This window comes from Ursus maritimus, unplaced genomic scaffold (assembly GCF_017311325.1).
Source record: "Ursus maritimus isolate PB19 unplaced genomic scaffold, ASM1731132v1 scaffold_29, whole genome shotgun sequence".
NCBI lineage: Eukaryota > Metazoa > Chordata > Mammalia > Carnivora > Ursidae > Ursus > Ursus maritimus.
The window spans coordinates 30,988,304-31,013,671 of record NW_024425452.1 but is presented as its reverse complement, the minus strand read 5'-3'; the positions used below and the strand labels follow the sequence as shown (position 1 = coordinate 31,013,671).

The 25,368-nt window shown below is 38.2% G+C and overlaps 1 protein-coding gene and 1 long non-coding RNA gene across 3 annotated transcripts in view; both read right to left on the bottom strand.

The window, feature by feature from the left end:
- The window catches only part of TTK (TTK protein kinase), a 40,273-nt gene extending 35,728 nt beyond the window's left edge, over positions 1 to 4,545 (bottom strand). For both annotated transcript variants that reach the window (XM_008684855.2, XM_008684857.2), the window contains exon 1: positions 4,407 to 4,545. In XM_008684855.2, the coding sequence (XP_008683077.1) occupies positions 4,407 to 4,545 (139 nt within the window). The remainder of the gene's footprint in view (positions 1 to 4,406) is intronic.
- A 7,072-nt stretch (positions 4,546 to 11,617) lies between these two features.
- The window catches only part of LOC121105722, a 29,491-nt gene continuing 15,740 nt past the window's right edge, over positions 11,618 to 25,368 (bottom strand). The window contains exon 3 of the long non-coding RNA XR_005838354.1: positions 11,618 to 11,843. This is a non-coding gene — a long non-coding RNA (uncharacterized LOC121105722). The remainder of the gene's footprint in view (positions 11,844 to 25,368) is intronic.

Here is a 25,368-nt window from a genome sequence, read left to right as displayed (position 1 = left end):
CACATAAATATAAGCAACTATTTACTGCATATATGTCTTTATAAGAGTTTATTTTACTCCTAAAATTATATATTTTGAAGGAAAGAAAAACTTTGGAGATAAGTTTTATAAGTAGCTTTTAAAAAGACCATATGTAAAAATTTTATGCTCTAGCAGAATTCTGTTTTGGCACCCTAACTATCCAAAGAAAACCTAAGCATCTCCCACCACTACCCGTAACAACTTTGTTAGGAAATTCTTCATCAATGACTTATTCATTTAAAATTTTAAAACTTATTGCCCCATTCCTAACATAACCTTCTTTACAACCTCATCCATCCAACATTATATCCATATACCTCAAACTTACCTTTAACCCATTTAAACAAAACTAATTTATAAAAGATAAGTAACTGGTATGGTTATTTTCTTCTCCGTCCAAGTTACCCATATTTCTCCATAATTTTCATGTTGTAATTTTTTTTTAACTTTTTTTACTGTCAATTGTTTTAAAAAGACACATTGAATTAATGTCAGTCTCCTGTTCAGGATATTTTAGTCATTACTAAACAATAAATTCAGATTTCCCGAGAAACTATCATTCCTTCTATCAGTTTCAGTTGCCTTCAATAAGGGCAAAATCTTTGCTTTTACAAATTACTGTTTCTGCTTTTTACTAAGACAGCATATTCATAATTCCGCTTTTTTATTTTTATTTATTTTTATTTTTTTTTTAAAGATTTTATTTGTTTCTTTGACAGAGATAGAGACAGCCAGTGAGAGAGGGAACACAAGCAGGGGGAGTGGGAGAGGAAGAAGCAGGCTCACAGCAGAGGAGCCTGATGTGGGGCTCGATCCCACAACGCCGGGATCACGCCCTGAGCCGAAGGCAGACGCTTAACCGCTGTGCCACCCAGGCGCCCCTATTTTAAATTTAATCAAGCCTGATACTAATTTAATTTTCCTTTTTTTTTTTTTTACCTCCCTTCCATTGCGCTAACATTAGTCTATAAGAGGTCTAAAAAAACCACTGTGTTGGAACCAGAAAAGTCCCTGAATAGCCAGAGGAATGTTGAAAAAGAAAACCAAAGCTGGTAGGATCACCATTCTGGACTTCAAGCTCTATTACAAAGCTGTGATCATCAAGACAGTATGGTACTGGCATAAAAACAGACACATAGATCAAGGAACAGAAGAGAGAACCCGGAAATGGACCCTCAACTCAATAGTCAACTAATCTTCAACAAAGCAGGAATGACTATCCAGTGGAAATAAGACAGTCTCTTCAACAAATGGTGTTGGGAAAATTGGACAGCTCCATGCAGAAGAATGAAACTGGACCATTTCCTTATGCCACACACAAAAAATAGACTCAAGGTGGATGAAAAACCTAAATGTGAGACAGGAATCCATCAAAATCATAGAGGAGAACACAAGCAGCAACCTCTGTGACCTCGGCCATAGCAACTTCTTGCTAGACACATTTCTAAAGGCAAGGGAAACAAAGGCAAAAATGAACTACTGGGACTTCATCAAGATAAAAAGCTTCTGCACAGCAGAGGAAACAGTCAACAAAACCAAAAGACAACTGACAGAATGGGAGAAGATATTTGCAAATGTCTTATCAGATAAAGGGCTAGTATTCAAGATCTATAAAGAACTTATCAAACTCAACACCCAAAGAACAAATAATCCAATCAAGAAATGGGCAGAAGACATGAACAGACATTTCTCCAAAGAAGACACTCACATGGCCAACAGACACATGAAATACTGCTCAACATCACTTGGCATCAGGGAAACACAAACCAAAACCACAATGAGGTATCACCTCACACTGGTCAGAATGGCTAAAATTAACAAGTCAGGAAATGACAGATGTTGGTGAGGATGTGGAGAAAGGGGAATCCTCTTACACTGTTGGCGAGAATGCAAGCTGGTGCAGCCACTCTGGAAAACAGTATGGAGGTTCCCCAAAAAGTTGAAAATAGAGTTACCCTACAGCCTAGCAATTGCACTACTGGGTATTTATCCCAAAGATACAAATGTAGTGATCCGAAGGGGCACCTGAACCCTATGTTTCTAGCACCAATGTCCACAATAGCCAAACTATGGAAAGAGCCCAGATGTCCATCAACAGATGAATGAATAAAGATGTGGTATGTGTATACACAGATACACACATACACACACACACACACACACACACACACACACACAATGGAATACTACTCAGCCATCAAAAAATGAAACCTTTTTAAAAAAGATTTTATTTATTTATTTGTCAGAGAGACAGCACAAGCAGGGGTTGCTGCAGGCTCCCCGCTGAGCAAGGAGCCCGATGTAGGACTTGATCCCAAGACCCTGAAATCATGACCTGAGCCGAAGGCAGATACTTAACTGACTGAGCCACCCAGGCATTCCCCCAAAAATGAAATCTTGCCATTTGCAATGACGTGGATGGAACTAGAGGGTATTATGGTAGCAAAATAAGTCAATCAGAGAAAGACAATTATCATACAATCTCAGTCATATGTGGAGTTTAAGGAACAGAACAGGATCACAGGGGAAGAGACGAAAAAATAAAACAAGACAAAACCAGAGAGGGAGACAAACCATAAGAGACTCTTAAGCGTAGGAAATAAACTGAGGGTTGCTGGAGGAAAGAGGGGTAGGGAGATGGGGTAACTGGGTGGTGGACATTAAGGAGGGCACTGAAGTAATGAGCACTGGGTGTTATAGAAGACTGATTCATCACTGACCTTTACTTCTGAAACTAATAATACATTATATGTTAATTAATTGAATTTAAATAAAATTTAAAAAACAAAAACACTGTGTTTGCAAATGAACTCCTCATGCCTCTGAGCACTCCATTCTTTCTTTACTCAGAACTTAAATTGTGTCTTTATTGTGTTAGTATTTATTTGAAGCCAAACATATTTTACAGTGCAGTGTAGTGATTACATAAATTCTTGTCACCTAGAAACCAAGGTTTTAATCTTTGGATTTCCCTCAATACTTATGATAATGTCTTATATCCCAGTTATCAATATATATTAAGTATTTACAGTTTTGACCGAGCTAAGAATTTTATTATTTCTTTTTAAAGATTTTATTTATTTGAAAGAGAGAGAGAGCACGTGAGAGAGAGCACAAGCAGGGGAGAGGCAGAAGGAGAGGGAGAAGCGGGCTCCCCCCCAAGCAGGGAGCATGATACAGAACTCGATCCCAGGACCCCAGGATCACGGACCTGAGCGGAAGGCCACCCAGGCGCCCCTAGCTAAGAATTTTAAATAAGTACTCATTTTGGTGTGTGCAAGCTTTAACATTATTTTAAGTACATAATAAAGTATGGTAATATTCCACTAAGACTTTGCTTAACACCAAAATGACTATTTTCTAGGTTGTTTCAAGTTAATATGATCTACCATCATGACTAGATTTCAGGTTCTTCCAATTCTTGTCAATCCCTCATCCATTTAATAGTCAGTATAGATATAACAAATTTATCCAAAGGTCACTTTTCAAACAACCTCAATAATCTGAAATATAAAAAGAATTAGGCTTCTGAGCTAAATGTTCATAAAGCTAGGGTATTAAACTTTGGGCACTTTTACTCATTCATCATCCAATAAAAATTTGAGTATCTACCACATGTCAGGCACCACTCTAAGCCCTGTAGATAAAACAAAGCAGATAAAAATCATTCCTTCACAGAGCTCACATTCTAGTGGAGAAGACAGAAAACAAATAAATTCATGAGTAAATTAGATATAAGGTGATTAATGCTGTCGAGAAAAATAATACAGGGAAAGGATACACACGCTCACACCAGCAGGCTGCTATTTTAAATAGGTGGGTTAGGAAAGGCCTCACTGAAAGGACCTGTGAACAGACCCGGAAAAGCTAAGAGTAGGCAGATAATCTTGGGAATGGTGTTCAAAGCAGAGAGCAAGAACAAAGGCACTGGTCTAGCATATAGGAGAGATAGCAGGGAAGTCACTCTCGTGGAACAGAGTAAGGAAGGGAAAAGAGATTTAAAGGGGGAGTAGTAGGAAGATTCTCCCCAATCAAAAATGGAGTGTCTGACTTTAAGTTTCTACGTAATTTCATTAAGATTCATGACATTTTCTCAGTTTGCAGCAAAAAAGGAATGGAAAAAAATGGCATATCTACTGATGGCAGACATATCAACAGAAATAACAGCTGATAGTAATGGAAGAGTTAAGAGCACACTATAGTCAGTTTCCGTCTCTAAGAAAGCAGAAAATTGTGGGAACATTTCCACACAGAAGGGTTAAAATATAAAGTGTTTGTAGTCTAATCGGTAAGCAACAATTACTGAGAAAATTACATTTATGAAATACAAGTGGTTAACACTTCATACTTTCACCTTAGCCGGCACTCAAAGAAAAGGAACTCACCTGTAGTATCAGCGGAGACTTTACTCAAGCTTAGCTCATCAGTAAGGTCTTCATTTTTAAATTTATTTTTAATATCTCTTACTTTGTTCATTATAGAATCAATTGTCAATTCTCTGCCACTTAAATCCTCAGCCTCCATTTCTAGGGCAAAAAAAAAAAATCATTCCTTTTTACTATCATTAAAGAAAAAAAAATGTTTCAACTAGCCTTTTAGAACCCAAAAGTCGAAAGCATTAGTTACACGAACACATCTAAACACAGATATTATCAGAGTAGTATTCATGAAACTATGTGCATAAAAACAACAGCACATCCTTGTAATTTGTCCAGCAAGGTTTCCAATAGGCCAGATACACCTTTTCTTCCCAAAAGAACTTCAACGAAGCCATTGCACAACACAGAAATTGCTGCCTTCCTTGCTTTCAAACTTTCCATTTTTCTTCCACACTTTCCTTTCACTCTTTTTCCAGAATTATTTCCTCTGGGCCATTTGCAAATTCAGTCATCTTTTTTTTTAAACGTGAGGTAATGGTTGCTTGAATTCTGGTAGTGACATATAGACATAAAGAATATTTTTGATAATGAAAACCATTTTTTTATTCACCTGCTGTATGCGAGTAAGCCTGCACATTGCGCTTTCAAAGCAGAATATATACACATTATTGCCTTTTACTGATAAATGAGATATTTACAAGGCTTGTTCTTATGCCTATCTGGCAGAATTATGATTTGCTCTCTTAATCATTCTAAAACCAAAAATCCACTGTATTCTTATAGCATTGAGTACTTGCTCATCTGCACGGTGGTGATGTTGCAAAGTGTCTGCAGTCGTTCTTCCTGTAAATCTCAGGTTTGTGATTCTCAGACATTTACCCAGTAGCCCAGGATAACGGATATCAATGACGCCCCTGACCTCGAGTTTGACAATAAAAAGGGGCGATAAGGTGGGCAGCTAGATACCACTATTTGAAGTCCGGTTCAAAAGGTAACTGTCAGAACGGGGTCACCGTCTCCTCCCCCTGTTCTAAAACATCAGAGAAGAGGGCGTTTCCTTTGGAAGACGATTTCATTTCCCCCAAAACTTTCCCCAGGTGCCCGCCAGGCCCTCTTCAGCGAGGTACACACCCACCTCTTGTTTCCTGGGTTCTCAACAAAATCTTCCTGACCACCAGCTGGATTGGCGGAAGCAGGGACACCTCCCCTCCCCCTTCAGTTCGTTTAGCCGCGCCCTACGTCTTTTACCAGGCTCTGAGTCCTCCCCGCCTCGCCCTCACCACTCACCGGCCCTCGCGGCTAAAGAGCCCACACACCGGCTGCCGCCGTTCCTCGGCGTGCCCGCGAGCGAGAACTCACCGCCAGAAAGCGCAGTTGGGAGGAAAAGATGGAATCCAGATCCCTCTCCTCAGACACGTTTGAATTTCCCCGCCGCTATCGTCGCGACTGCCTATAGGTCAGTTCTAGTCACGTGCAAGCGTCTGCCGTGATTGGCTTGTGTGCATCAGCACCGCCCCGCTCCCTGCGATCCGCCAGTTCCGCCTTAGGAGGTTCCTGCGCTCTGACTCCACCCGATGGGCGCGGGCGGTACCTAGGTGCTGGTATTTGGTAGGCGTTTCCCGGTGTCAATAGGCCAGTTTTCCTGCCCTTTCCCGTTTAACCGGGCCAGATTTTTGCAGGGGAGGAAGCCACCCCTGGGCGGAGCTACCAGGTGAGAGGAAAATAGTGACGGGGACCGTTGCTCCCAGCATCAGGACCTAAAAGCTGCCCTGTGACTTGGCCTTTGCCGCCGCGCTGCCACCGATTCCGTCCTTCGCCCTCCCCACTGCCCGACTTAGGGAGGATATGGCAAGAAATGTTCGTTCGCAGAGCTACCTTCCACTCTGCGGCTTGCGCAAGAATCTCGGTGCTTTTCGTCCTTGAGCTTGCATTTGTGCCTTCCTGCTGTCCTAAAATAACTCCGCGCTTCGTCTTCAAGCCAGGGCCCTCCCCTTTGTCAGAATTCACAAGCCCGCCTGGATTGCGGTGGCCTGAACTGGCCTGATCTGCCTCCTCGCTCCGAATTTGTCCCATTTAGGAGCTCAGGTGCCCTCAGGGAAAGGGTACCTCCCTACTAATCTACCTTCGCTGGGCCTCTACTATTAAAGTGGCTTTGTGGTTCAAGGCAACGCTTTCTCTTCTCTGCCAGTCCAAGAGATGTCTTTATTGTACCAGCGTTAGAACATATGGTGTATGGTGGAACGGCCTGGTTGGTTTTGTGTATGTGTAGGAAATGAGCTACAGCTGTCACTTGTTAACTCCAAAACTGTCCTTAGCACCCTCGCATTCCCAGCTCTGGCTAGCCACTTAACCAGCGGGAAAGCCCTTCCTCACTTACTGCATCTTATCATATCTACTGGCTATGTATTTTTACACATCACGTCACTCCTTTGCTCAAAACCCTCCAGAGCTCCCTTTCTCACCCAGAATAAAAGCCAGAAGTCCTTACGATGGTCTAGAGCTGTACTGTTCAAAATGGTAACTACTAGCTACATAGGCTATTGAGCACTTGAAAGGTGGTTAGTGCGTCTGAGGAACAGAATTTTTAAAATAATTAGGTTCATTAAAACGTTCTGGGCAATTATTGGAAGACTTTTAAGTATGTTTAGAACCTGAGTATGTGAATCTACTTTTTCAAATGTAAATCTTGTGAGATGTAAATGCAGACTAAGTACTTTCTGTGAAAGTGCTTATATGTTGTAAATATAAATACTGTATTTTGAAGACTTAGTATGAAAAAATAGATAATATAAATATTGATCACAGTTTGAAATGATATTTTTATATATTGTATTAAATAAGATATATTATTAAAATTGATATCCCCTGTCACAGACCAGAGGAGACTAAGGAGACATGACAACTAAATGCAATACGGTATCATGGATCGGACCCTGGAACAGAAAGTGGACATTAATGGGCAAACTGATGAAATCCAAATAGTAGATAACTGTGATTTAGTTAATAGTAATGTACCAGTGTTGGTGTCTTAATTTTGACAAATGTATCACAGTAATATAAGACCTTAAAAATAGGGAAATTGAGTGAAGAGTATACACCAATTTTCTTTTTTTTTTTTTTAAGATTTTATTTATTTATATGACAGAGAGAGAGAGACAGGCAGCGAGAGAGGGAACACAAGCAGGGGGAGTGGGAGAGGAAGAAGCAGGCTCCCAGGGAGCCTGATGTGGGGCTCAATCCCAGGACTCCGGGATCACGCCCTGAGCCGAAGGCAGACGCTTAACGACTGAGCCACCCAGGCGCACCTATACACCAATTTTCTGTACTACATTTGCAAACTTGTGTAAACCAAAAATTATTCCAAAATAAAAAATTTAATGAGATTTAATTTCACTTGTTTCTTCTTAGTTTTTTAATATGGTTAATGGAAAATTGACAATTACATATGTGGTTTGCATTGTATTTCCAGCAGTAGTCTATAAAATCCCCTAGTTTCACTTATCTGGCATACTTATTTATCTTATTTATTTTCTGACTCTCTACCCACTCCCCCACTAGAATGTAAACTCCATAAGCGCAGGAATTTTTGTCTACTTTGTTGGTTACAGTATCCTAAGTGCTTAGAATGGTATCTGGTACTTTGTAGACACTCAATGAATGTTATGCTAAATACTAACATTTGCAACCATTGTAGTAGTTCAGAATCCTATTTCTTCTACCAGATTTGTAGACTTCTTGAGTACAGTAAACTAACTATGTAAGCTTCCTGTAAGTGCTAAAAGAACCTTTTTACTGTGTCCTACACAATTCTCAGCAACTCTTTATTGGCAGGTTATCATTACAAGCTATTCAGAAACAAAAGTAGGTACCATTCTTGGCTAAATGTTTTATTGATTGTTTTCATGAGAGGTATGTAACAATGTGCCATATTGGGATGAATAGTTCCACTGCAGTGTTTAGACATCTACATATGAGGATGTCCATGGCTCTCCTACTTTACCCAGAATCAATGCTTCCGACTTACCTATCCAAAGAGGTTTTGATCCTTAACTGTTGTTCATTCAGGCCATTGGAATCATAGACCAATGAGAAGCCACCTCCAGAGACAAGTAAGGAAATGAACTTGTTCTAGTCAAGATAATATACCACAATTACGAGTTTGTCTTAAAACCAACTTCATCTGACAGTAAATGAACTTGTTTATTTTCAGTAAGTCTTCCATAATACAATACAATTGACTAAGAGGTTATGATTTCAAGATGGAAAGCTTCACAATTTTTTTTTTTATTTAAGATTTTATTTATTTATTCAACAGGATAGAGACAGCCAGCGAGAGAGGGAACACAAGCAGGGGGAGTGGGAGAGGAAGAAGCAGGCTCATAGCAGAGGAGCCTGATGTGGGGCTCGATCCCATAACGCCGGGATCACGCCCTGAGCCGAAGGCAGACGCTTAACCGCTGTGCCACCCAGGTGCCCCAGCTTCACAATTTTTTTACACAAAAGTTTGGACCATGTAACTTTGCCATTATCATCATGTCACTTTGGTTTTTTTGTTGTTGTTGTTGTTTTTGTTTTTTTTTTATTTTTTAAAGATTTTATTTATTTATTTGACAGAGAGAGAGACAACCAGCAAGAGAGGGAACACAAGCAGGGGGAGTGGGAGAGGAAGAAGCAGGCTCCCAGCAGAGCAGGGAGCCTGACATGGGACTTGACCCCAGGGTCCTGGGATCACGCCCTGAGCCGAAGGCTTTATGACTTTTATGCTTTATGACTGAGCCACCCAGGCGCCCCTCGTCATGTCACTTTGTTGCTAATCTGATGATTCTCTGTTAGTATGGCTGCTTTTTTTAAAAAAATTCAATTATTGAAGTCATTTTACATGAATTCACTAAACCCCAAACTTTGGTTCCAGAAACTATTTCCCATACTTGGATTTACTTTGTGCATGTGTGGAAGCTAAATTTCTAATCAATGATAAGTTTTCACAGAATGTAATCAGTTATGCACTGCTTTACAGTGATTTATTCTAGGGTTAAAAATTTATTAGTATACCTGCTTTGGGTGCATATAGGAATGGTGTGAACCTATAAGAATGGTGAGAGCCTGTAAAAATAATAGCAGGAAAGGGACACGCCACAGAATGGACCAAGCCTTTTCCAAAAGAAAGAAGAGGGCGGGGGCAAGGGCAGCTAAAAGAGTACTTCAGGATTATGAAGAGAAATGGCAATGACAGTTTAGATTATGTTCTGACCAAGGAAAACAGCAGTGACAGTTTGGGACTACTACTTGGACACCGGGTATTATTTAGTTATTCAAGTAAGATTCCTATTTTTCTTTTTTCTCCATCATGGATAATAGCATTCAAACTGACAATCTTAAAAACAAATATGGTTGGGGCACCTAGGTAGCTCAGTCAATTAAGCATCTGACTCTTGATTTGGGCTCAGGTCCTTATCTCAGGGTCCTGAACTTAAGCTCAGTGTTAGGCTTTGCTCTGGGTGTGGCCCCTGCTTGAGATTCTCTCCCTCCTTCTCCCTCTGCCCCTCTTCTCTCCCACTCTCTAAAAAAATAAAAAAAGAATGAAAGAAAGAAAGAAAGAAAGAAAGAAAGAAAGAAAGAAAGAGAAAGAAAGAAAGAGAAAGAAAGAAAGAAAGAAAGAAAGAAAAGAAGAAAAGAAAAGAAACCCCCCAAAACAAAAAACAAATACAGTTGAAACTCTTACCAGGTGAAGCTGTATAAGAAAGATTTAAATTTCATTAAAATTTTCTAACACAATGACTTTTTAAAAAAATTTTAACCATATGTTTTCAATCTCGTCTATATAGAAGGAACCTCACAAAGCTGCGTAATATACTGAAGGTAATAAGCAGAATATTGAAAAAAATTGCATTATAGTTTTTTGGCAGTTTCTGAAAAGTCATGATAAATAGCAATGATGGAAAATCAGAAATGAACAAATGGCTCTTTTTAAAAAAAGGTAAAATTTGGAAGCTATAGGTCTGTGTTATCTTGATGTGGATTTTTAGTTCAATTCTGGAGTATAGAATTGTTTGGAAGCAGAGATCTGCAGATACCAATATGAATTCATTAAGAAAAAGCCATATAGAATAAACTAAACTCTCATTGTGACAGTTTCTAAATTTAGGGAAGGCAATAAACATAGAATACCTTCATTTTTGCAAAGAAAGTGATAAAGACTGTCTCACTGTTTTTGTGGATAGGAGATGGGTATGTAAGCTCCATGCTGTTAACGTGAGATGATCCTGCAACTCTGAATCATTATTCTCAGGGAACACTGCCTGATGGTTTGAGGAGAACTTCACGTTGATCCCTAGTAGAAGGCCTCAGAACTCTATCCCTGCTCTTACTCTAAACTACATGTTTTATCTGTGTGACAAACACACAGAAATAATGTTTATTCATTTTTCACATACTAATTAAAGCAAAAAATGCAAAATGTTAGAAGAGAATTAAAAAGGATAAAATTAATATGAAATTTAATTTTATTTTATTTAATTTAGGTTTATAAAAATAAAATTCTCAAATACATAATTACAGTCCAGCCAAGATGGGGAAACACAGTCCAGATTTATTCTCTGGAAACAAAAGCTGAACAAAATAAATGAAATAAACATTTTCAAGCATTAGCTACCAGACAGCATAGGACAATGATCCCTAAGGGCAAGGAAACAAACAAATGAGCCCTGACATCGTCTCTGCATTAGTGCCTAAAGAGAGTTTCCAAGATGCAGTATAGGAAGGGGGAAAGCCATAAGTTAAGGAGATGGGAGTTCGGATGGCCAAGGCAGCTAAAGTTCACAGGGCAGAGTACCAGGAAAAAAAAGTGAGCAGGACAGGAGAGAATTCTGGAAATCTACAGAGAGGCCTCTTGAGGCTCTGGCTGAGTACCAATGAGTGCATGTGTCTTATTTTCCCCCAAGGCCAGGGGAAAATAATAGCTGACAGGATCAGAGGGAATAATCTCTAGAGCCCATAAAAAACAAGGGATAGTTCATGTTCACAGAGCATCAGACGAAGGACTTATACATCGCCTCAGTACTGGAGCAAAACTAGCCCTAAACTACAAACTGCACTGGTCCAGCCTAACAAAACATAGGAGCAAGCCTTCAAAGAATCAAGTTGTTTCCACATGATTTAACTGAATCCCAAAACAAAGCTTAAGAAGATGTATAGAAATACAAGAAAATCCAATCAGATCCAATTCACAATGTCTGACATGTAATTGACAACATTACCGGTTGTTCAAAGAAGCAGGAAAATGAATGGATTAAACAACAGAAATCTATTTTCCCACAGTTCTGGAGGCTGGAAGTCCAAGATCAAGGTTCTAGCAGGATTGGTGTCCACTGAGGCCTCGTTTCTCAGCTTGCAGATGGCCACCTTCTCAGCATGTCCCTCGAATGGTCTTCCTCTGTGTACAGACTGAGAAAAACAGAGAGAGGAAAGTCTTTTCTTATAAGAACATATCCCATTGGGGGTGTCCATATACATTTTGGATTTTTTTTTAAATTTTATTTATTTGTCAGGGAGAGAGAGAGCACAAGCAGGGGGAGCAGCAGGCAGAGGGAGAAGCAGGCTCTCCACCGAGCAAAGATCCCAACGTGGGGCTTGATCCCAGGACCCTGGGATCATGACCTGAGCCAAAGGCAGACGCTTAACCGACTGAGCCACCCAGGTGTCCCACATTTTGGATTTTAATATATGAATTTTAGGGCGACACAAACATTCAGTCCATATATAATATATATATATGTCAGCATATATAGTGACTAATATAGTTAAAACTATATACATAAATGTAATTATGCAAACATATATGTGTATATATACTATATACATATACATACACACACATTTCTTTAATTGTGGGTGAATGGATGAAAGTAAAATAAACATAAATGAGAAATCCCATTAGGAAGCCCCAAATATTTTCAAAATGCTTAGGAGATACTTTGAAGATGGAGTTGTGTTCCATATTTTAGCCTTCTGGTGACTCAGTCTTTCCTACCTGCTAATTAAGACTTCTGTTTCTCTGAAAAATCCATGTTCCTCCACTATTTCTGAGAGTCCCTTGGGTTTTGGACATGTGTCCATATATAAGAACAGACAGCCAGTGTGCCTGGGTGGCTCAGTCAGTTAAGCATCTGCCTTTGGCTCAGGTCGTGGTCTCGGGGTCCTGGGATCAAGCCCCTCGTTGGGCTTCCTGCTCAATGGGGAGTCTGCTTCTCCCTCTCCGTCTCCCTCTGCACCCCCTGCACCCCACTTATGGTGTCTCTCTCTCAAATGAATAAATAAAATCTAAAAAAAAAAAAAAACAGGCAGCCACTACATAGTATTTGAATTGTCTTCCTTTGGCTGCTCCAATCATTCTTCTCAGGGTCCTATCAGGTCTGCAGGACATCTCTGCCCTTTTCCCTGTTATCTTACTATTATTAAGACTTTTAAATTACAAGTTTTATGTGTATGTTGCCAAATTACTCAACCTATGGCTTTTTTTTTTTTTTTTGGTTTTTAATTTTTTTAGTGGGCTCCACACTAGGGCTTGCGTCACAACCCTGAGATCAAGATCTGAGCTAATGTCAAGAGTCGGATACTTAACTGGTGAGCCACCCATGTACCCCCAACATAGGACTGTTCTAATGTGAAAGGTAGGCCTATAAAAGTTTCACCACCATGAACCTCCTGGGAGGGGCAGCTGCTAGACAGTTAGTCTTGGATGGAAATCCTCCAGCAAAAAGGAGGAAACCAAGTGTCTCAGGGAGTGCCCCATATTACGTCTCCCGAGGGAGTAAGCAGGAGTGCAGATATTTGAGTCAATGCAGAGACACCACACGTTAGTGCGAAGAATGGACTTGGTGGTAAGTCATTGAATGGTGCCAGCTGACATTTTCTCAGGACCAGCTCTTCAGAATTTAAGTTTCTTGAGAACTGAGAGAGAGTACCGTTAGCAAATGGAAATGGAAATGAAAAATCTCAGCACCTGTGACTGTAATGTCTAGGATTATGACTGTGCCTTGCTTATAACATCCATAGCCGTCCTAGTAACCAAAGCAAGAGGCCATGCTCCTAACCAAAGTCTAAGGCCCTGTATTGTTTGGCCCTTCCCGATTCTCTTCACATTCTCCTCTCTCACTAAGCTCTAGCTCACTGGCTTCCTCTCAGTTCCTTGAACACACTGAATTTTTTCTCACCTAAGGGCCCTGCCTTTTATTGTTGCTTTTACCTGGAACACTCATCTGCAGATCTCCGGCGGTTGGCTCTTTTCCATCTTTTAGATTCCTGTTCAAAAATTACCTCTTCAGTGAGGCCTTTCAGTTGTCTGTCATCATGTCACTATGCTTATTCCCTTCCCTGTACTTAGCCCTATCTGTAGTTATTTATCTTTTGTTGATCTTTGTGTTTATAACTTATTATCCTTGTTTATTATCTACTCCTACCAAGAAAGCATTTTGAAACTAAAATCCTTCCTTGTTTACTTATTCATTATTATGCCCAAAACATTGAATGATACCCAGCATATTGTAGGAAATTAATAAAAATTGTTGAATGAATAAATAGATGAATCTGTGTTGTCCACCAGGCTAAGAGGTCTGTAAGGACTTGATTAAAATATGTTTTGCACACTATATACTATATCCCCCTGCACAAAGGATATACTTAATAAATATGTGCTGAATAAAAATGAAAGAAAAATAATAAGTCAAGGGGAACTATTAAAAACCTAAGAGACTAAGCCATTTTGACCAGATGGTAGTTAAATGTAGCTGCATTTTCCATCTGTGGTTATTGTGAGCCTGCATCTATCTCTAAAGGGACCTTGCCAGCCTGTAGGTGCATTCGGGGTCACGGTCATTTGAAGACGACTCAGAGTTTAGATCTTATTACCCTAGTTGCATAAAGCTGATCCTCAACCCCTAAGGATGCTCCCTTTAGCATTTCTGAGAGTCGTAGGGGATGTCTTACTTGTGATTGGAGATACAGATACCTTACTAGATACCACATTTCTCCTCCAACGGTCACCACAGCTTTCCCGGATCCTGTTCCCCCAAGCGTCTCATTCTTCACCCTGTTCCTAATCCACTGAGTACAAAGGATGTCACCACACATGCTGCAATTCTTAAAAGTTTGCAGAACCAAAACTTGGTGATCTACGGCAAATTGGGGTTATCTGCCTCCAATTGGTAACATTCATTCTGAGGGGTCAAAAGCAATGCAATATATCTGTGTGCATGCCTTCATGTTTTATGAAGTGTTCAGTGAATGTTCTTCCATTTTTTACTTATCGTGCTCATTTGATGTAGACCCAGACAAGAAATGTATGGGACGGGACTAAGAACAGGTGTGATAGTCATAAAGGTATACTCAGAATCTCTTTTCTCCTCTGATGACTAGGGGTTTGATACTTGGGACTCCATTAGGTCTCCATCCTTCCACCCTTAGGATGAATTCTTTTCCATTAGACTCTCTATAGCCCCCTCTCAATTTGACTTCTGTCAGAATATCTCACAATTTACCCCAAATGCCTGGTAGTCGAGCAGGAGATAAAACTCAAGCTTTTTCCATAGGCTCTTCAGGCCCCAGGAAAATAGGCTGGTCACAAATTTCCCAGACATGTTCGGACAGGTGTGAGCCTACAGGAGCTGCACCTCAGGTCTGTTATCCTGATGCACAGGAAAATCTTCAAATGAACTCAGCAGTGACAAGCTTTCAAATCACATAAAGCTATCCCACACCCTTGGTAAGAAAGCAGCCAGCAGCAACAGAAGCCATAAGGTGGCAGCAAGAGCAATTTAAAGGCCACCAAAGGGAACATAGAAGTCAATCACACCAAAGGATGTTCTATCAAGGGCTGGAAGGAATTTGGGCTTTCAATAATTCTGCTGTAATTCCTCCATGATACTCCTCAAATTGGAGACATGGGTTACTTGTTAATATATATTGACCGGAAGGATATACACAGCATTAAAATAGTTGCTTTATTTGGATGATAGAATTGTCGTGCTTTTTCAAAAAAAATTTTAGTCTTTATACTTCGTTACTCTGTTTTCACAATTAAAGGGCCAAGGAGTAAGTGAAGATTACTGTTATATCTCTGTGAGCCTAACTATTCTAAGATCATCATCTCAACAATAACCTCTTGTTCAAACCAAGAATTAATAATTAATTCTAATTCCTTGTCCAGTTTGTGAAATGTGTATGTTAAAAGCCATAATGCAATTCAAATTCACAAATTCAAAAGTGCAAGAACTACCATATTTGTTTATAATCTATAAATCACTTGAAAGCCAACTCCATGCTCCATTTTTATAGGCTGGTGGAAAATTCAGTGATAATTGGGGTTCCACCCACCCAAGGCTGTACCTGTGTCTTGTGTTTGACTAAGACTCTAGGGGGCTCCAGTCATCAGTCATGTGCTCACAGTGATTACTGAAGAACTACTGGGACACTTCCAGGGAATCTGCTGCTTTGGGTCCACATTCAGGGTCCTGGAATCATCCGCAAGGCTGATAGTACCTGTACTGAAGGTACAGTGTTCTGAGCGCGCCCAGAAAGAAGCCAGCTCCTCTGGGAGTCTTGCCATTTCTTGCCTGTGAGGCAAGGAAATACTAAGGGACTGGTCACCTGTCTGGAATGGATAATTCCCAAAAAGCCATCAATGTGAATTCCTAGAGAACATTTGTAACAACTAAAACACATATAATTAACTTTGTAACACATAGCTGTGAGGATAAACATAATAAACAGTATTCTGAAATTCTAAAATAATTTCTGCAGATTAAATATAATGTACAGAATAGTTAAAGTCTTTTCCTATCTATTTATTGATCCTATTTAGAATTATCTTCTAATTGTGTTGCCTGGGAGGGGCCTGCATTAACTTATTATCTGAATACATAGAGTAACTCAATGCCTTTCCTCAGTTATTAGGAAAATAATTAAATTTTATCCTAATATTTAGGTAGCTGAAGTTTTCTTCTTACATAATTAAATGTGCAACTTTTAGTAACAGGAGCAATGTCTTAATATTTTCATAATGTTCTCTTTTATTTCAAGTCTTAAGAAAGGATTTTACTGACTCTGAGCGCACAGATGTGGCAAGGCATTTATCTGGGGCAAGGAAAAATCACGCACCCATAGCCTCTTGCACAACCATGTGTGCACACAATCTGATTAGAGTACCACTTGCTCCATGGACATCTGGGATAGTGACAGCAGCACCTGTCAGAGGCTCACTCCCTGATTTATCTGATAGGGCAAGGTTGCACAGAGAGTGTCCAACAGCCCAACTAGTCCTGTCGGAGTGGAACCCACAGATGGCTGTGGGGGTGAAGAAGGGAGCAACAAGGGTCCTTTTCTGTAAAAACAGTCAAGATGAGAAAATTAAGAGGCACCTTTCCTATCGACTGTAGATGAGCGCAGGAAGGAGAGACAGAAGAAAAGCAGACACTGGTAAATGATAACTTTTTTGACAACATAAGTATCTTAGAGAAAATATGTCATCCGATTTTTTAAAATGAAAGGAGAGAGAGAGAGAAATAGGAATTCAGGGGGAAAATACAGCACTCTTAGTGAGTGAAATTGAGGTTTAAAAAAAAGTAAGTTCCCCTGGAATAGTACTTTAATAAAGTTTGGATATTTAATAATTAGTGATTTAGAGTTCTGAATTGTAGTCGTTTGGGAAAGAAATATATCTTACAATGTAATCACATCAAATAAACCCATATCAATATGTAATGGTAATAGTAATTATAGGAAATTGGTCATAAGTTCCTGAAGGAAATATCAAGAGCAAAACAAAAAATGGTAATGTTTTCTAGTGTAAATAACCTGGAGATTTGCAAAGAGCTTCATTTTGATCCTCGTATCAGTTAATGAAATAGGCATAATATTTTTTTTTCATCATTTTGCAGATAGGAGATTGAAGACTAGAACAGTTTAATGACTTGCCATGGGTTATATGTCTGGAAAATAGCAAAACAAGGATGAGAATTCTGAACTTTTGCTTCCAAGTCCATTTTTATTTCTGCCATAAGTACTATTCATAATTCTATAGTTTTTGTCAGTGAAAATAGTCATTAGTTTTCAGAGTGGAGTGAATAGTCTCATGGACTGTTTAAATAATATGTGAATCAACTTAGTAAACAAGTCTGCTCACAACTTTCCCTTGGGTTCTTCAAGAGCCTTACTCCTCAATCAGCTTAGCTGGCAGGTGGCTGAGTGTGCCTTTCGAAGAGCATTGCTTCTACCTACTCCACCCTTTGACCCAGTTTCTACTAAAAGCTGGCACCATAGCCATGATATTGCGTATAGTTCAGAAGTTTTGAATTGGCTTTAAACCTGTCTCAGCAATTGCCGGCCAGACTATTTAACTTAGTCTGGAAAGGGCAAAAGTAGGAAGACACATATGCAAAAAGAGATTGCTAGGTTCATTCTCTTGCCCACCAATTTCTTATATCCACCCCTTTCCATCCAGACCAAGGTGTAAATGTGCAGATGAGTTAGGCTGGACACTTTAGTTGGGTCACAAAGACCTCGAGAGGGCCATACAAATGTCGTCAACTCTGAAGGCTCCCCAGAAACCATGGAAACTCCATATGATGTGGTTCCATGGAGAATATCCTATTTCACTTAATTCATTATTAAGTGAAATTTTGGGTTACCTTGGGTCTCCCTTACGATCAGAAAAGGTCCACTCCTAATATTTGTGAGCTCCATGGCAAGAGTACAGATAGAGGTCCACAAAGCATATATCTAAATATTTAAATGTTATAGGTCAGGCTAACAAGCTGTAAGATGAAGTATGTTCTCTCTTCCTACTGAAACAACAGTACATTCATAACAACAAGAATAAAATACATGTTTAAAGCTATGGCTGGCTGTTACTGATAGTTGGCAAAACATAGACGACATTTGAGTTTAATTATTACTCTACATTTTAGGGATTTTTTTGTTGTTGATGGGGCAGAGATGTTTATATTAATAATAACATAAAACTCTATAATTTATAAATTATTTATAATTTGACTCACTCTGTGAATTTATTTTTCTTACTTTCGTCAGAAAAAGATCACTCATTGTATTATTCTAATTAAGATTTTTACATTATTTATGTTCTAGTGATAGTGAAGAGCTAAAAGATTAAAAATTAATTGCAACTATATTAACAGTACAAAATTTGAATGTATTTTCAGCAAAAATTAAAATAAATATAAAAATTAAGATATTTTACATATATTTTTCCAAAAAATCATTTTCTTATAAAATATTGAAATTATATGTACATTAAAATTAAGTCAAAATACAATTTCTAATCAATGCATATGAAAAAATTTTTAAAAATATTTTATTTATTTATTTGACAGAGAGAGAGCGCAACAGGGGGAACGGCAGGCAGGGGGAGAAGCAGGCTCCCTGCTAAGCAAGGAGCCCGATGCAGGACTCAATCCCAGGACCCGAGACCATGACCTGAGCCAAAGGCAGATACTTAACCAACTGAGCCACCCAGGCGCCTGCATATGAAAAATTTTAATCAAAGTCATTACATAAAGTTGATTTTCTAAATCATTTTTAACCATTTAATTAAATCTTAGTAGACATCTTTATAAAAATAAAACTATCCACCCATTGGCCTTGAGGGCATCATGATAAATGAAAAAGTTCAGACAGACAAAAACAAATGCTGTATGATCTCACTTACATGTGAAATGTTAAAACAAAACAAAAACCCCAAACAAACTCACAGATACAGAGAACAAATTGGTGGTTGTCAGAGGTGGGGATGAGGGGTGGAAAAAATAGGTAAATGTGGTCAAAGGGTAAAAACATTCAATTAAAAAATAAATAAATTCTAGGGATGCAATGTACAGCATACTGACTCTAGTTAATAACACTATATTGTATACTTAAAAGTTGCTAAGAGAGTAGGTCTTAAAAGTTCTCATCATAAGGAAAAGATGTGTAACTATGTATGATGACAGATGTTAACTAGACTTATTCTGGTGATCATTTTGTAGTATGTACAAATATTAAATCATTATGTTGTTCACCTGAAAGTAATATATATCAGTTATATCTCAATTAAAGAAGACTATTCACAATTCTTTAAAGTAATTGAAATTAGTTTTAATAATATATTTTATTTAATGCAAAGTATTAAAATATTGTTCCAACATGTAATCTATAAAACAATAATTAATGAGGTCTTTCACATTCTTTTTTTTCACACTGATTGTGAAAAATTAGATGTCTATGTTACACGTATAGCAGTTCCCCATCAGACTAGCTACATTTCAGGTGCCCCAACAACCACATGTGGTTAAGTCTACCATATTGGACAGCCACATAAACTGTTACAAACACTATATTAATTGGTAAAGGCCTTCAGACCCATACATTGAAACACAAAGAGAAGCAAGCAAATGGATGTTCCACACTACTGGGAATGATGTTAAGAGGAAGAACTTGACAAGTTAATTAGTCTTTCTCTAATCTAAGCATTTCTATCACTAAGAATGCTCTGAAGCAGTGTCCATCTCCAGTGTTGGCAGTGGCACAACCCACAAACCCTCAGGGGTGCAGGTGCCTTTTGTTTCAAAGGTCCTAGGATAAAACGTTTGGAGAAACATTTCCTTGGGGCTTGAATGGGGTTAGGAACAAGAGTGGATGTTTAGGGTTACAAATCACACTGTGTAAGCTGAGCACTAGATGAGTAACAGAGATTGAATGTGTTTATTAATAAAAGTATTTGTTGGTGTGTATGTGAGAATTGGGGCTCAGGCGAGGGGCTCCTGCCCTGGTATGAGGGAGGTACTGGATCAGGGCACACCTCGAGCTAGCTGGGCTTCCTGGGGGTACAGCAGAATAGGAAGGGATGGAGACAGGCCACGCCTCCAAGGACTGTGCTAGACAGGGACTGTGAATCCACGATCACATGAGTTTCTCAGTGTTGAGTTATTGAAATGTTCAGCATAAGGATGTTCACTGGTATATATTTTTCCCTCTGCTGCGTGTTTTGATGCATTGGCTCCAATATCAAGGGTAAACTGAAAAAAGCAAGGATGGAAGAGAGACACCTTTTGAGAGATACGTAACAAATAATGACTGATCCAAGCTCCCTCACGAAACTCTCATCGCTCAAACACAGAGATACATTACTTACCATATACACACACAAGTATGTGCAACTCCAGGGGGAAAGTTTTGTATTGTATTGCTTTTATGACTTTGTTTTTAAAGATATATGTGATAAAATACATGAGAGGACACAGAATCTCCTAGAAATACTTGCTGCCAATACATTTTGCTGAAACTGACCCCCAAAACTTTCACCTGTGATTCATTTTATAACTGAACCTGACAGTTTCCCTGAAAGCCTTCTGAAGAGGCACTACATAGGAGCTTTCTGCTTGCCCTTTTAGAGAAATGGGATCATGTAGTATTACATACGTGGTAGCCTTTGCATGGCCTCACTTCAGAAGACACATGACATCAGTTTCCATTACTGCTCATATTAACTCAATCATTTTGTTAAGGTACTATCTGCCAATTTTCCATTGTAAAACCTTCTTTTCCCCTTCGTAATGAATGTAATCTGTGTGAAATGATGTTTCAGATTATGTGACTATCCTGTTCTTCTTTAACAATCCTTCAATCAATAATTTTAGCATCTATTAATAGTTTTAGCCAGAAGCAACTATTACTGTAGCTGATGGAAAATCATGGCTTTTCTACTTTTTATCATTACTTCTGTATTTATTGGTGAGTATATGTGCCAAAAGATACAAAGATGTCACTTGTTTTTGTTAGTTTTATGGAAGTTGTAGGAATTTTACTTTGCTGCCTCTGATATAAGCTACTTTCATTCATATCTTTTTTATTGATAATTTAATTAAAAGCCTATGGAACAGGAAGTGCTATGTTGGAAATACCAAAATAGTGAGTATGGTGGCCTTAGCTGCTTCTTTTCTTACTACTCACCTGCAGTGTTATAGGATACATGCCATTTTTGCTGCATGATATCAAAGAGAACAGATGCTGTAAATTCATATTCAGTCTGGGCATAGAAAGGATATTTTAGAATGTGTACATTACAAGAAATCATTACTTAGTTCTAGCTGTTTTGTTGTCAAAATGTTTTTGGGTTTTTTGCCTTCTTATTCTTTTTGACTTTCTTTTTATTGAGCTTTACTCTTTTGCCCCACATTTCCACTCAGAAGAAATGTCTGCTCATTTACATTTGTAATGCTCCAAAATTTTGAATTAAATTCTCAAATATCAATTATAGTGAACAGAGATTTTTATAAATATTCATCACACACTATAATCTAATATTTCCTAGCTAGCAAATTAGTAAAGCTCAGTGCCTTGTAAATAACGATCTTCATGGTATTTTGGTCTTATTTACTTTTGCCAAATGGTAATTAGGAGAGTGGAGACTGGCTACAGTAATTAGACAAAGAGATAGAATGCCTGGTGTGTGCGTGTGTGGGTACATGGCTGCTATTCCCACCTCTACCTTTAATCCTGCCTAGTCGATAGGACTTCAAGAGATTGTGATACATTCCATTAGTCTATATTTTCTAGATAAGTCTATTATATCTACTTATCCATTCTTCATCCATCCATCCATCCATCCATTCAACATTTGGCATTTATGTTGAACATCTACTCACTATCAGGCACTGTTCATAGCATCACAGATATAGAGATACAGTCCCTACTCTTAAATAACTTCTATTACTGTGCAGGTATCAGTCCACCTCTAAGACCTTCTCTCTTTTCTTTCTCAGTTATTTCCTCCAAAATGTGGGCACCTGCTGTTTCCCTCCTCACTGCTAGTGCAGATCAAGGCTACTTTTGAGGACCGTTATCCACATCTGCTTCTTCTAGGAAGCTAAAAATCACTGTGCAGCACCTCTTGGGCTGTCTTTTTACGAACACTTGTTCGAGGAACTGTATGTTTCTCTCGCCTCCTATGAAATGACTGAGAAGAAAACATGATATAGGGAGAAGGGATAGAAGTATTTGTCATGAGGGGACAGATAAAAATTCTAAAGAATACTTAAGTTCTCCTTTTCCAATATATCCATCAACAACTTTGAGAGAAAATAATATCTAATCAAAGATTAGAGAATATAGCTCATGTTATTCTTTTTAAGAACAATAAAAACAATGAACAATTCCAAGTTAGGGCACCTGGGTGGCTCCGTTGGTTAAGCGTCTGCATTTGGCTCAGGTCACGATCCCAGACTCCTGGGATCGAGTCTTGCATCTGGCTCCCTGCTCAGCGGGGAGCCTGCTTCTCCTTCTCCCTGCACACACAGCCTCCTCACCCCGCTTGTGCTCTCTCTCTCTCAAATAAATAAATAAATAAATAAATAAATAAATAAATTCTTTAAAAAAAAAAACAAACAGTTCTACGTTATCTAAATTACATTTGTGGTGGCCAAATCTGCATAATCCTTTTAAAGGTACTAGGGGAGGTTTTTTCAACACGAGAAAATATAACGGAATACCTAAAGGGCTATACTCTTTTCCCATGGAAAGAAATAGTTATTGATGCTTATTTCCTTTTTGTACAAAGTACATTTTACAACATTATATATGATTACTTAGTTCAATTACTAATGAAGAAAGATATATCACAATATCTTTTAAAAAATCTTTTCAATTTCCCATGAAGAACCGATCCTCTTTTAAATATGTTTATTAGTAACAATTTCAGTGGTAAAAATGCTGTAATTTAAATATACTTTCATATTCATTACCTCATTTGACCCATACAACAATTATGCGAAGTAGATAGAGAATACATTATCTTTATTTATCAGATAAAAAGGGCCGTAAAATGACTAGTGACTTGCCCATGCCCACACACCTTAGAGTCAGAGATAAAAACAGAACTGAGTTCTCCCTGACTCCTGGTCCAGGATGCTTTCCATTATAACATACTATCTTCCTACTTGCTCTTAATATCTATCATCTGTTGCAGACAAAGTGCCAAAGGAAAATAAGGAACCTATTGTTAGGCTCTAATAAAATGTGCTCAAAATGCGTTGTTTTTCTTCAGTTTTATCCTTATTTACCACAGATCAGAAAAGAATAAATGCATACTACCAAAAATTTACCAAGAGACTAATTATTTTACAATTGTGTTAATTTTGTGGCCAACACTAATTCACATGTCATCCTTTACTTGGAATTTTTTTGTATTATTCTAGACCAAAATCTGACTAGTAATATAAGAAATGTTGCTCAATCTAATTTGGTCTATGGCAATTATAATTTGATTTTGCTGATCAGTTAGTTAGCTCTACTGGATAAACCATATTACTTACAGACTTGATTTCATTTCTTGATTTAATGGTCTTAGTAGAGTATGAAAGCATAGTATTTCACTTTCCACTTTGACTTTATAAATGGGGAGAATTTTATGATCATTTAGGTCCTATACACTGACAAACCCATGCAATTTAATGCTTTTTTTAATAATAATTTTTTTATTATATTATGTTAGTCACCATACAGTACATCCCCAGTTTTTGATGTAACGTTCCATGATTCATGACTTGCGTATAACACCCAGTGCACCATGCAATACGTGCCCTCCTTAATACCCATCAGCAGCATGCAATTTAAGTCTAATATGCCCTGGTCAGGATAACACTTACTAATTTTCAGAGAAATTTTTCTCCAAAGAATGCCCATTGGCCCAAGATATGATACTGGATGATTTCAACTATTTAAAGAAAAAGTACAAGTTATAGAAGGCGGCAGTGTGGTGGGGAAATCACTTTTGATTTCTCAAAACAATGGAATAGTGCCTGATATACATAGTAATAACTCAGTGAATGTTTGCTGAATGAACACATGAATTAGTTAACATTTATTCATGACACATGTCTTAGCTATTTGTCGTTTCTAGAAAGCCACTGACATCTCCAGTTTAAGTTAGGAGATCCTCCTGTTTCCATTGCACTCCATCATACTTCTGTATTAAATTTGTCATCAAGGTTGTTGAGGTTAATGCCATTATTGCTACTATATTCACTGGGTGCCAGAAGTCGAGGCAATAGATAAGCTTATTTATTTATCTTTCTATTGCCCTGTCAGTTCTTTGAGGATTGTGCCCGAGTCAGAGTCAGCTTTGAATAATAACAAAAACAGTAATAACCAATATTTATTGAGTGCTTATACTACTTTATACGGCTGACTTCATTTAAGTTTCACCACATGCTTATGCTTTAGGTACTACTGTAAAACCTACTTTACTACAAGATACATAGTAGGTATTTCTTTAAGATATATTCCTAGAACTGAAATTACTGCAAAAGGTTATAACTATTTTTTCATGTTTTATTTATGATTTTTAAAAGTCTTTATTTTTTAGACAGTTTAAATAAAAACTGAAAAAGAGTCCCATACACCCTATACTTAGTTTCCCTTATTAATAACATCTTACATTAGTGTGGTACATTTGTCTCAATTATTGAACCAATACTGAGTTAGTACTTTACTCAGATTTCCTTAGTTTTTACCTAATGTTATTTTTCTATTCCAAGATCCCATCCAGGATAATACATTACTTTTAGTTTTCATGTCTCCTTAGGCTCCTCTTGGTTATGACAGTTTCTCAAACTGTCTTTGCTTTTGATGACCTTGACAGTGTTAATGAGTACTAGTTAGATATTTTATATAATGTCCCTCAAATGGAATTTATTTTATGTTCTCCACATGATTCTACTTGGGTTATGGGTTTGGGGTATAAAGACCACACAGGTAAACCACCATTCTCATTACGTCAGCGCAAGGGTACATACTATCATTGTTAATGTTGACCCTGATCACCTGGCTGAGGCAGTGTCTGTCAGATTTAGCCATTGTAAAGTTACTCTTTTTCTTCCCTTTCCATATTATACTCTTTGGAAAGAAGTCACTATGTGTAGCC